The sequence below is a fragment of the Strigops habroptila genome, chromosome 7 (genome assembly GCF_004027225.2).
Source record: "Strigops habroptila isolate Jane chromosome 7, bStrHab1.2.pri, whole genome shotgun sequence".
Taxonomy (NCBI): Eukaryota; Metazoa; Chordata; class Aves; order Psittaciformes; family Psittacidae; genus Strigops; species Strigops habroptila.
Window position 1 is genome coordinate 45,905,922 of NC_044283.2, and position 13,161 is coordinate 45,919,082.

Sequence of the window (13,161 nt, forward strand, 5' to 3'; positions counted from 1 at the left end):
GTTTCAGGTTACTCTGTTCTATATCTGATCTCTGCACTTAATTAAGAAATGTTATCATCCAACCACACCGGTACCCATCTAAGTTCTACCAACCGATGATGCAAGGGAACTCTGCAAAGATACTCAGGATCTCTTTTTCTGCTTCTCCTGGAATATCAAATATTTCTATTCTTCCAACAGGTATTACCTTTAACATGCATTCTCATGAAGAGATGAGAGAGTGTATTTGCTGAGAAAACTTTTTTTACCTACAGCGATTATAAAAAGTTGAATGTACGTTTTACTGAGTGCAAGTACTTAACAGAAATACACTACCAATAGCGGGCAGCACGGAACTGTTGCTGCTCTTGCCCCCTTCTTAAATTATTATTTAACTGTTTTTAGAAAGGCAGCTGAAGTGTAAAAGGCAATGCTTTTGTGCCAGCACTCCCAGCCATAGGAAACAAAAGGTTTGCAAACCACTTTTACATCCAAAGCCATTGCTCTGCAAGGGTCATATGTTGCTTCTCTGCATTTCTGTATACAGACTCTGATGAAACAGCAACACATCTCTTTTCCTTCCTCCTGCTTCTCTATCAATATATGCCCTTCTGCTCCAAGGCAGCCACAAACCATCCTACTTGCTTCTCTTGTACTACAAGGTATGGCACTTCTGTAATTCACATTGCCATGATGACAAAATGCGTAAGCACGCCCCATCTACCTGGCTACCAGTTTCCATGTAAGACTGACAGAAATGCAGAGGACGGACCGTGGTGAAAACAGGCACACGGAAAAGTGAACAGCACTGCTGTTGCAGACACAGAACCATGTTGTCTATGCACTGCTAGCTTTAACCAACCAAAATAACCTCAAAGAACACAACGATGTTGAAGAGCTGCTAACAAGGCCCAGTAACAAGGAGAACAGATTTAAAATATAAACCAAGCAACAGTCAGCTCCTCTGTGGATCTTCTCATAAAAAACAACCCCAAACTTTCAATTTCACAACCTTAGCTGCCAATAGTTTGATAAGTTTGGGGTGGAGGCAATCACAAACTATGAAAAGATTCACAACTGATTAAAAAAATCTGTGACTATTACAAGCCCCACATCAAGCATGCAGCATGAAACGATAACCAGACTAGAAAAAAAGATAATTGCAGATGAGGAATGCTAAATAATTATAATACCTTATTATTCTTATAACACCACAACAAGGAAAGAGAGCAGATAAGCAGAGAACACAAACTGAACATGCCCCCCGTTCAGTTCAAAACAGGGTAGAGGGGAACATTTAGCTTTCCTTTTATATTACTTTGATCATTTTTTGAAGCAGAGACAGAACTGCGATAAGGTTGCTGGGAAAACCAGTTGACAGAAGATTGAAATCAAGCTGTTAGTTTAATGATACTGGTATGCTGTGTGCTTTACTTGCACAGACCTCTCTTCAAATATAACCATAGATACATTTTATAGCAAAAAAGGTTCTTTCTAAGGAAAGAACAAAGCATGAAGTATGCCAAAGAGCATTTTTAGAGTGGAAGGGCTGTTTGTAGAATTCATGCCTACAAAATAACAGGACCTACAAGTTTCAAGCAAGCCAGAAGTGTGGATAACTTACCGTCTGGTCACCAAGAAACCAAACAGCTCCCTGCATCTCTGCTTCGTAGAACAGCTACAACAGTGCATCTGAAACACTATTAACTGCTTTACATTCTTCTTCCTGAGAAACTTCACCCAACACTAGAAGCATTCATGTGATAACTTGTAAAAGAGATGAAATCTTTCACAGACAAGACTCTACTAAGTGGGTATGGCCCCCTCTTCAGACAAAAATCCATCCTGACAACTATCTACCTAGATAAATGCCAGTATTACGACCTTAAGATATGTATGCAGCTTTTGTGTTAGTATCAGAAAGCCTGACAACTGTAATTACTTCCCATTAGAAACTTCAGAAGTGTCTTCCTCTTATGATCTCCAGAAGCAAAAGTTTCTAAATTTGGTGAGATCTAAAGAGCTAACTTTGAATATAAGACATGAGCTTGAATTATTTCATAAGCACATATATTTGAACGGTGGCAAAGAATGAACGAATGAAATACAAAAGGCAATCGGTTTAGCATCCTATTGATCAGCTGAACACAGAACCTCCTCACTGAGGCCATTAGTTAGAACAATTGCTTCTGTGAGTAAAATGGAAGTAATTCTCCTTGGTCTTAAAACAATACACATACAGATTTTAGCAAGTCATCTTTTTTGTCCCACCTTTCTTCACAGTGAAGAGACACTAGCAGTTTTAAGCCACTGCAAAAGTTTGAGGGTTACACAATGCCACATGGGTCATTCCTGCATTAGGCAATTTCGGATTCAAGTTCACTCTTACCATTTCTGACAGATCAGCTCCTCCTGGGCAGGGACTATCCTCAGCAGGAGATGTGTCAATCCGAGACAGAAACTGACAACATATGTTCCATATGTATGCTCTTTCTGTAGTATTCTGAAAGCTCGTATTTGAATTGTAGTCAGCAGGTTTACATTCTTCATCCCTGCTATAATGCTGCTATCTGCATTTCCTAGCTCAATTACGGTTATACAGCTAACTTCTCTCTTGCACCATCATATCATACGCAGGCCAAGATGCGGAGACAGTGGAAGTCAGTGGCTTTGTAAGAGTTGTAAAGATAACGAAATTTCTTTAAAAGTCAAGAATTACATATACTAAAACACTTGTTTCACTGCGAGTTTCCACTCAAGTTGAACTTGCACACGCTATTAAACCATCCCAAAATAAAACAGCAGTGTTACCACCTAGTACCATTTTAGCAGAAATTTTTGGGCAGGGGTGGTAACTCAGAAAAACAGGACTAAGCTTTCACTGCAGAAGCTGAGCTCTACTCTTAACCATCACGAGTCAAGGAAGTTTGACTGCAAACACCTTTAATATGAATACAAAATTCACATAAGATATACATTCTGAGGAACATAAATGAACTATTACAAGAGATTATGACAGAACAAAAACATAAAGAAGGCTCTGTCGGGCCCAGAATTTAATGAGGAATGATTACAAAGTTTGATTTACAGTTACATTACAGTCGTGTTAAGCACTGAAAACTTTAAGAATGTCAGCTGAAAGGCATTTGAACATACAGTACATAAATCATACAATCCACACCACTGTAATTAACATATTTGAAGTATTTCATTTTACTTAATAGAACACAAAGCAACATAACGTGCAAATGAGGACTCCAATATACTGAATTTAAAATGTCTATGATAAAACTGACATAGAATTTTACATTTAAGGACTACACGATCAATGGAGAAATTAAAAAAGTATCCTCCATCCCATTACCAATGTCTGCTTTTCAACTAAACAGAAAAACCATACTGGCCGGATGTCCTCTCTCAAAATCACACCTGTCCATAAAGGTTAACCAGAGCTTTAACTTGCTCTAAGTGTACGATAAAACAGCATTTACACAGTCTCCTTCCCCTTACTGGGAACTGACTAACCATTACATGAAAGGGTTCTTGGATTATGTACACTGATGGAAAATATTATCTTATAAAAAGGCACATACCTGTGATTTAAGGCTAGTACGGTATTTGTTTCATACAGAAAGTAAAATTTTAAATGAGATTAGTACATTGAATGGTTGGCTTCACTCAGCAAACCACTTGGTGCAAAGCAAAAATGTGTGCTTAGAAGCCTCAGACTGACAGTGATTCTTGCTTTAGTGTTTTTCTGGGTTTCTTTGAACCTATAATGGAAAGGTATATCTTTTAAAAAGGCATTTGCCGTAATTCCACTAGTCAATGAGCCATCTGCTACAGTTGCCTTACATGCAGGTATCGCATATAGGCCTTATATTATTAATCTGCAAAATACTCTTTTAACTCTCTCCTTTTTAAAAGTCATATGAAAATTACTAAAGATGTTTTCTATATTCATCTATAAAATACCAGGTGTTGGTACAAATCATGTAAACCTCCATTTGCAAATATTTTGACTAGCCACCAAAATGACCAGAAATCACAAACATCATTTGTCAGTGCAAATCTATAATAGTTTTGTTTTCCCTCCCTCCCCCCCATCCCAGTTACAGAAATAACCACCAACCTTTACGTACAAAAGGAGTGCATATGAAATGACAGAAATCATGTTTGGTTACCTTAAAGTCACCCCCTTTCCCACCAAATTCGGTTTTACAGTATTATAAAAGGGGAAAATAATTAAAGCTGTCTGTGCAAGAATCACTACAACAGTCCTTCAACCCCAACCCTTGATTATTATCAGATTTAAAGATTTTAGGTTAACATTGAGTCCTCGTCTCTGGTCCAATTACTGTTCTTCAAGCCAGGATGGGGCATCTGCTCCAGGCGTTTTCAATTTGATGTGGAACTGTTTAAGTGTCTGTTCAAGCTGCTTTTGATTCCCAGCAAAGTACGCCGCGATGGCATTGTGGAACAGAACAAGCTGATTGTGCAATACCTTAACCTGCAGGCAAGGATACAGACAGGTTAAGAAGAGGAGGCAGATGTCAACAGCAGCACAGGTCAGTTATAAAAAAAATAAATAAAAATATAGGTGTATTTGAGATGCTCAGTCTTCATACAGGTTTATTTAATTAAAAGTACAAAATGCAAATACAAAATACTTTAACCTTAGAGTATGTGTAACAGTCAATACAAGTCAGTATGCATGGACCAAAAGCAATTCACTAAACAGCATGTTATTTAATATTGAACTCTTGATTACAAGTACTTGATTCTTGAAATTAGACACCAAGCCTCTGTTTAACATACCCACCTGCAGGCCAAATGGACTTGCCTGACACAGTACATAACAAATGCATTATCTAAGGATACAGTTCATTTATTTGCTTGCCTTGCAGACAGTTGCTGTTTACCAGCTCAGGTATACCTAAACCAAATTAAACGAATGTTCTTTTCCCAGCAATCTCTCTTGCCCATCTCCCATAACACAGGATTATTTAAAGCACATTGGTCAATATCTTAACTATTAACATTTGTGCAAAGTAGTCATGAAACACACAAGACATAGCAGTAGCCAAAACCTGGGGAGAAGAGCACAAGAACAGCTGGAAGGCACCACTGTTCTTCTCTTCCAGTCTAGTCTATGATTACAAGCTATAGCACTGACGAAGTCAAAGTTAAACAAAGTTATGTTTTCATCCTAGCACACCAGTAAACCTGAGTTGTGAATGATGAGCAATGGTATGAAAAGGCATCTGTCCAGTTTCTCCTGCAGCCAAAACCTCTCTTTTTTGTTCTCGAGTGTACTCTCAGCCCAGCACAACCTTAGTCTTGTGTCAGAGCCCAAATCCCTAAGGTGGTGGCCCTGTGCCTGTTTTCAGCCTACAAGACCTCGAGCCCAATAGCATTTCGCCAACACAGAAGAGAACAGAGGAACAGGGTGGCTGACTGAGCCCAAAGGAACGATGTGGTAGGCAGCAGATTAAGCTTTCTATATTCAAATTTTGGATCACTGCCTCATCTCTCAGCAGAGTCCACAAAGGACAGTCTACTCCTGTCATGCTGCGAAGCAGAAGTGTCCTTGGGCCACGGTTGGCCTATGCCTACCAGTTGGCCATGCCTGTTTTAACAGGTTATTTGGCTAACACGCTTTTCTGAAATGCATGTGACTCAATACAGAAATACTTTATTGCCTTCTTTAAAGAAAATATCTCAATTTAAAAGAAAAAATAAAAATTAGACATGCTATTACACTAGAAGAGTGTAACATTTACATTATTACACGGAAACGTAATAATATACTCCTAAAACAAAATACTTTGATAAAAAAGGGCTGAGCATGTGTGTGTATGCATGCAGGAGTACATAAAAGTTTCAGCACTACAAGCTGAAATTTCTGAGTAGACAGCGTTTTTTGTTTGTTTTCTGTTTTTTACTGAATAGCCTCATTTCACAAATAAGTTTTGCCCATAAACTGACAATGGTACAGACCTTAGTATCCTACCTAAGTGATAACCTCTCTTTGGTGGCCCAAATTTTGCTCTAAGTTGCTCTTACAATTTGAAAACTGATATCGTTATGTTTTACCTGCTAATAATTCAGGCTAATTTAACTAAATACATGTCAAAAGAGGCTTTTTGCCTCATTAATGGTGTAAAATGGTAAGTAATCCCATTAAAAGGCTCTCCAAGAAAAAAACCAAAACAAACCATGAGAGGTGTGTATGGTTAGAAAGGAGTTCACCGGGCACATCATATCTTGAGACAATGTTTTTTTCATTTATAACAGAATTCACAAAATTCATCACGTACTGATGTTTTAGCATTTAGGAGATACAGAATTTAGCTAGCTACACTTGTTCAACAAACATAGTTCAGCTTTTCTGAGTCATAAAAGATGGCCTCTTTTTCAGTTTGTGTGGGAGCATATGTCTATAAATACACATATTTTTTTAAATCTATAAAAATTTTCACCCGCAAACCATTATGGAAAATGTCACAAGTAGAAAATGTCACAAAACATAAAGGGTTTGCTTTTAAAAGTTTAGAGTGCAAAAAAATTAGGAGGTACAGACTTTTCTTGAGCAAATTCTTTCATCTTTGACATGCAAGACTTCACACAATCCAAGCTAGGAATTCTAGACAGAAGTACACTCACTGTTGTAGCATATTATTAAAATGCTATAAGAGTTTTATTCATACTGTTTATAGGAACTCAAATAAAACAGGGGTAATTAACCCACCCTCTCAGCCCAAGTTCATCAATTTGAGACCAAAATTGGTACTTTGTTAGCAGCTTTTAACACAAAGCTTCTGTGAACTGTCCTGAACTCTCCTGATAATTCTATAAATTCAGTCAGGTCTAGGGCCAAGTACACGTGCACACACACACACAGAGGCAGGAACTCGCAGTGTAGAGACTGGTGATTTGGACTGAAAAGATATGTTCTGTTTTGGCGGGGTTTTTTGAACAACCAGAGCTACCCCACTGTATGAGGTTCTATCCTCAAGCCAGATCATTGTGGTATAAATTTTGTGATCGTTATCAAACTGGTTGCAGAGGTAAAAGGTGTTACAGCTTCTGCTCTCCTTCAGGAGCTGATTGCTAAGTGAATCCCAAAAGTGACAGTAGGATCTTCTTACTCATAACTTAATTCAGGTAACTAAGATTAAATTTCTAGAAAAAGACCACTTAAGCTGCCTGACACTGTACAAAGCTCTGCTGAGCTCTACTGTGAAATGCCAGCCAACTAAGACAGAAAAAGCTGCATCTCAAATCACCTGATGTCCACTGCAAAAACACCTGCAATCATAGCTGAGAACTGGACGACAAGTATTCACCTAAAGGCAAGTTCAAACCTAACCAGTTTTCCCATGAAAGAATCTCAGCCTTACCCACTCCCATATCCAGCCATTGATTCCTACTTCCACACTGCTTCACCTTAGCCCTCTGTTGGCAAAACATTCATGCAGTTATGTAGTCAGTTGGATCAGGGAACAGATCTAGATTAAAACTAACCAGACAACAACATACTTGCTTTAACCTGGATCAGTTCCCCAATCTGATTCTCTGCACAGCTGCAAAAACACTTTTGTAAACATAACAGAGAAGGCAATGTAGGGAAAGGGGGAGAGAGGATGAAGGGACCACACTTTTTTGCAGCAAAGCCTTGAAGTGACTGTTAGACTACAGTGCTAAAAGCCAACTCTTGAGGTCCGTAGCACCTGTTCCAGCAAAGCAGCATTTAAAGTTTTGGTTTTCAATCAAAGAATGTTGATGATATGTTGCTAAAAAATAGGTTCCAATGTATGACTAGCATGCCTGTCAGAAAGCCATCATGTTTTACACCTGGACATCACTTAAAATAATTGTTTCTTGTTAATTAACTACATACACCTATTTGTTCCTCATTACAAGCAGAGTAAGCACTCCATAATAGACTTGGCAAACTTAAGTCTCAAAACAAAACTGAACTTCGTGGATAAGCATAAAAAAAATGGGCATGCCCTAAACAGAAGATTAAAGTAGATACTATAGGTTGGATTTAAGCTGTCACATTTCCTCTGGATGTTCTTAATATTTCACTCTTAAATAGTTCCTCTTTCCGCCACCTCCATCTGAACACCATTATTTTCTGTGGCACAGTAACTACAGATTTCTTTACAACCTCATTCAGACTGTTTCACCCATCTCGACCACCAGAAAGACTACCCCATTCTAATCTCTGTTTGTACCTCCTCACAGCTATTATAATCCTTTCCCCTAGCTATCTTTACTTGAAGTTATTTGGTCTAAACAGTTATATGATCTGGGCTTCCACTAGACTGCATATTGCTTTCATTTGCAGAGGCCAGCACTTACACATCCAACTCCCGAAGTACAACTCACAGCACCTCATTCAACTTCCTTCTGTACACAGAATAATCAGTTCTGACTTCAGGATCAATTGCTATAATGAAAATTAACAGATATCTTGTATATCTTGGTTTTGCAGACAAACTTGCAGCTTTACTGTAATGAAGTTCTCTGAACTTTTGGGGGCTTTTAACTGAAACATTAACATTTAAAACCTAGCAGGAGACAAGAAGACTGCACAAGGAGACTGCAACCATGTGATGCATATTTTCCCCTAAATGTAGGGCCCAACCAGAGCCCACCAGCCAGTTAAACTGGCTTTATAGTTCCTTTGCAGTAACAGCTTGAATCACCTCCCAGTTTTCTCTGCTTTCCTCATGTCGTGTGAACATAACCAAGTGTATCTAGTGAAGGTACATTTACAAAAGAACATCTAGGATTCTGTTTTGACATGAATTTGTCAGACAAAAAGAAAAGATTCAATTTACTCTTTTTAAACCTTCAATATTGGTCAGACTATAAAAACATTTATTGGGAGGTAATAATGAATGCATTTATCTAATCCAAAATTAAACCCTAAATTGCTTAATTGCTTAGCTCTGGCAAGGTTTCATTACACAATTCTGTTTTCAACACAGAAGCGATAACAACAACTAAGCTTGAGACTACACTGTACTACATCCTGCATCAATATTTACAAGACTTGAAGCTGAAAGGTTTACAATCTACAACAGAAAAATTATGTGGCTACTGTACATTTTCTTACCTAAAAAGGCTTCTCTAATTAGACTCAGGACTAAATATTAATTCACATCTGGATCCAGCACCATAACAATAAGTATTAATAAAGTTGATGATTAGAGATTTGCATGTTCTAGTATATAATAACATGAGTCTGGCAAGGCCATGCCTTGATACAGCTGCTCAAATACTAACCTTCCATTTGCCTTGCGATAAGCCTGCAACAACACAGGCTTTCTAATAAAGGCTACAAAAAGGGTCTTTGTGAGAGACTGAGTAAACCCAGCATTTTCTCCATCTGATCTTCCTTTATTTTGATTCTATTAAATGGGCACCAACATGGACCTGGGGACAGACACACAAAATGGCAAGTTCCTGTTACTAAGAATATAGCATCAGTATAACCAGTATAATTCCCTCTCCGGGACTACTGTAACAGCTGCCCTTCCATTTGGGAGTTCAGCATCATCTATGGTCTTCGGTTTAAGCCATTTCCTAAACAGTGCACTACTCCCACAGCTAAAGTAGCTGTGTTAAGACACACTCATAAGGCTGCGTCCATTGCGCTCTTTCTCCTTTCTTCCTTCTCCTTCATGTTTGGCACATGCTGTATTTATAGATGTTTAAATTATGATGGATTGTATCATGTGCCTTTTGAAGAAGCAGACCATCTGAGATTATTAAATCAAACTGAAATTAAAATCTACTTCCTATACTTACTGATCCCATACTTATTGAGTTAATAATCCTTTAAAATGTAAGAAGTAATTGATTTAAGAGAAGTCACATACATTTTGCATGCAGCTAAAAATTAAAAGTAATGTCTATAATGGTTATATAGTTGTCTGGCACACAAGTTGTGCTTCCCAATTTCTTATTACCAGCTGCAGGACAAGTACGAGCTGTAACAGGAGCTCCCCTCCTTTGACATTAATGATAATAAATGATAATAAAATTAGTTGACACCAGAAAAAGGAATAAAGGTGTCAGATTATTAAGAACATCACCTCTCAGATAACCACTGCCTCCCACTATGTCCTAGGAAGCGGTCTGGGCACAGAAGAACAAAAACTATCAGAGACAGATGCAAGCTGGGGGAAAAAAAAAAATGCTCCCGAAATGAAAACTTACAATTAGGATTAAGATTAAATTCTGTTTACTATGGAGAATCCTACACAATAAATAGAAAACACCAAAGTAAACCTTACCTGAGTAAAGCTCTCAGTAATTATATTTAAGCCAGTATTTGACTGTAAAGGAAGTCCTTTAAATGGCTTATTTGGGAACAGAATTACATACACCCTTTAGTAAATATTTTGACATCTCTAGTGTCAAAACTGAGAAATGTCCACCAGTGATAAAAAGGCTTAAGCATGTGAAAGTCCCCTCTGTATTAATCTAAAAGAAAAGGCAGGAAGGAAAAAACAATCTCTTTCAGAAACAAAATTTGTAGGCTGTGACTGTGAACAGGATGCTTGACCTAATTCAAGACTGTCACTACGACGACTTCTTTCGTCTTCCCTAGTTTATCATCTATTTTAGTTTTTTTTAAAAATATGGAAACTTTTTAATATGAGATAGAAATAAAATGCTTTCTTTCTAAAGCTTTCCTATCTGTAGAAACATAAACTGATCAGTCTCCCATATAGTTACTGCAAACCAAGAGGAAGCTGGGTAAGTGCTATTTTCAACCAATTTGAACTTAAGCATCAGAATTCCTGTACAGGAATCAAACCGTTTTAACAGAAGTACATTATATGAGTAGCAAAGTACTTAGTAGAAAATAAAAACTAAGCGGGGGCGGGGAGGGGAAGGAGGGGGGAGAAGAAAGACATACCTTTGGTATATCCGTTTTCAACCTAGCACTGATTTAAAACTCAGTTCTTATGAGCATTTTCTAATTTAAGCATAAATATCAACATTTAGATTAGACTTCAGCTTGTTCAAGAACATGAATTTCAATATGGATTTCTTAAATTTGGAAGTTAATGGGATACATGAAACATAAATGACAAGTCAGTTTTCAATCAGTTAATGATCTGGTTCATCAGCTCTCAAACAGCTATGTGATTCCAGGCCCCTGGTCCTAATGCAAATGCCCATATGAAGTATCAGTGCTCAGGAGCTACATTTTTTGCATGTATTGTTTTGGAAACCAAAATGTTTTTGATTTTCTCCACTTTTTTCTTCTTCTCATCTGTTGACAGTTCATGAGTCTTCCCTTTTTACTCTATAGAGCTGATTCAACCGTGATAATACATTCACAATTTCAGAATAATAATCAGTTTTAATTGGTTTAGCTTGCCCTCAAGATTTTCCCTTAAAGTTTCCTCCTTCCATGCAAGGAGCATGTTTTGCTACTGTTGTCATTTGGGGCCACTCCTGTATTCTCTGACAGTTTTACCTACATACAGATCTTTAAAATATATGAATTAACTCACACTGAAAATGTTAAGCCACTGTTAGACATGGACAAACTGACAAATTATCATCTTTTTAATGTAAGTTTTGATCATATTTTCCTCCCTCTGAAGACATAGGAAATACAGTAAGAGATGATTATAACCATTTCACTTACTATGAGTATAAACAAAAATCAGATCTTGAAAACCCATCATTTTTACACCTAATTAGAAACTATTTAGAACAACTTGTTTATCAAAGAAAGCACAGTTTAAAGGTGTGTTCTGTATGCCTATTCTATTTTTGCCTGGTAGACAGAATAAGAGGGGTAAGAATCCTATCATTAAGTGTGTATAAATGAAATTGTATGGTTGGAATAAACACGTATGGGAAAAACCCTTCAAACCAACAGTTCAAAAGCCCTGTTTAGAATTAAAACTATAAGGCATTAATTATAGAAAGTTGTATTTCTTAGTTGAGGCTCAGTTCAGGTTATTAGTTTAAAGAAAGCTTAATTTTGAAGAAGCCTCTTCACAGTTCTCTTACTTTCTCTGTGCATATCCTCCATGTCAGTGTTGTCAAATATAACTATTACTCTGAATCTTAAATCAGTAGTTATATGACTCATTTAACCATTAAATGCGATGAACTAGAAAAAGAACGCTTTTCAAACTTTAAAATTCCCATATTAACAACTTACTGCCATGTTTGCCATTTGTGGCTGGAGCAGCTTGATCAGGGACTTCTAGAGTTGCCAGCTCTAAAAAGGTGTCCTCCAGCAAGAACTCAGAAGATTCAGCTTATTTTCTTTGCTCGTTCTACTTTCCAATTAAGATACACTTTAAGATCTAACAACTAAAGTACTTCTAAAAATGCAGAAGCTTACAGGAAAAAACTCCTAAGCATATAATGAGAAGTTGTAGCTTACCTTATTTTCTTCCAAAAATTTCAATTTGATAGATACATCATTACGCATTTTGTCGTATTTCTCTTTATGCACTTGAAACAGTTGTTGTGATTGCTCAATCTTTGGCAGAGTGTTTGCATCACGAGGGCCAAGATTCAGCTCTTCTAGGTCTGTTCGATACGCATCATATTCAATCCTGAGAAGAAAGAGGAGGAGGTAAATAAAAATCTACAGGCAGAGTGTCTCAAAACAGACGTCAGATATAGGACCAAGTACAATAGAAGATGAACAAAACAGTCAAGTACGGAAGAAATAAAAAAACCTGGGCAAGCTTTTCCCCCCTTTTTTTTTTGTATAAAGCTGCCTCAAAAGGTACCCTCCCTCTTCAGTTCCTGTCTTGGCCACATGCTCCCAACCCTCTGTTTTGCGCTGGCTTCAGCAGTCAGAGTCTTTCCTGCAACATGTCAACTTAATAACCCAGATAAGGCTAGTAAATATTTCTCAGGTTATTCTTCTGCTGTTGAATTAGTACAGTGAAAAGCTTGTATGGAGAGCAAGAGAAAGCACCAAGAGCAGGACAGCCCCTTTAAGCAGATGTTTTGAGCAATGGCTCATTTATACCAAACTCTGTTCCGAGGCTTTTTTCAGCATGCTCTAGGCTTCTCTGTATGCATTACCTGGAACAGTTTTATAGTTCTTCAACCATTAGTTTTGTGAGAACTTGTCTGCCCTACAGATAAACAGGCTGCAAAGAGATGATGCATTAT

The 13,161-nt window shown here is 37.5% G+C and overlaps 1 protein-coding gene across 4 annotated transcripts in view; it reads right to left on the reverse strand.

Moving 5' to 3' along the window:
- Positions 1-2,905: 2,905 nt before the first annotated feature.
- ARFIP1 (ADP ribosylation factor interacting protein 1) overlaps positions 2,906-13,161 on the reverse strand; it is a 43,411-nt gene continuing 33,155 nt past the window's right edge. For all 4 annotated transcript variants that reach the window (XM_030492185.1, XM_030492184.1, XM_030492183.1 and 1 more), the window contains 2 exons: positions 12,416-12,590; positions 2,906-4,489 (listed from right to left, as the gene is read on the reverse strand). In XM_030492185.1, the coding sequence (XP_030348045.1) occupies positions 4,334-4,489; positions 12,416-12,590 (331 nt within the window). In that variant the 3' untranslated portion in view covers positions 2,906-4,333. The remainder of the gene's footprint in view (positions 4,490-12,415; positions 12,591-13,161) is intronic.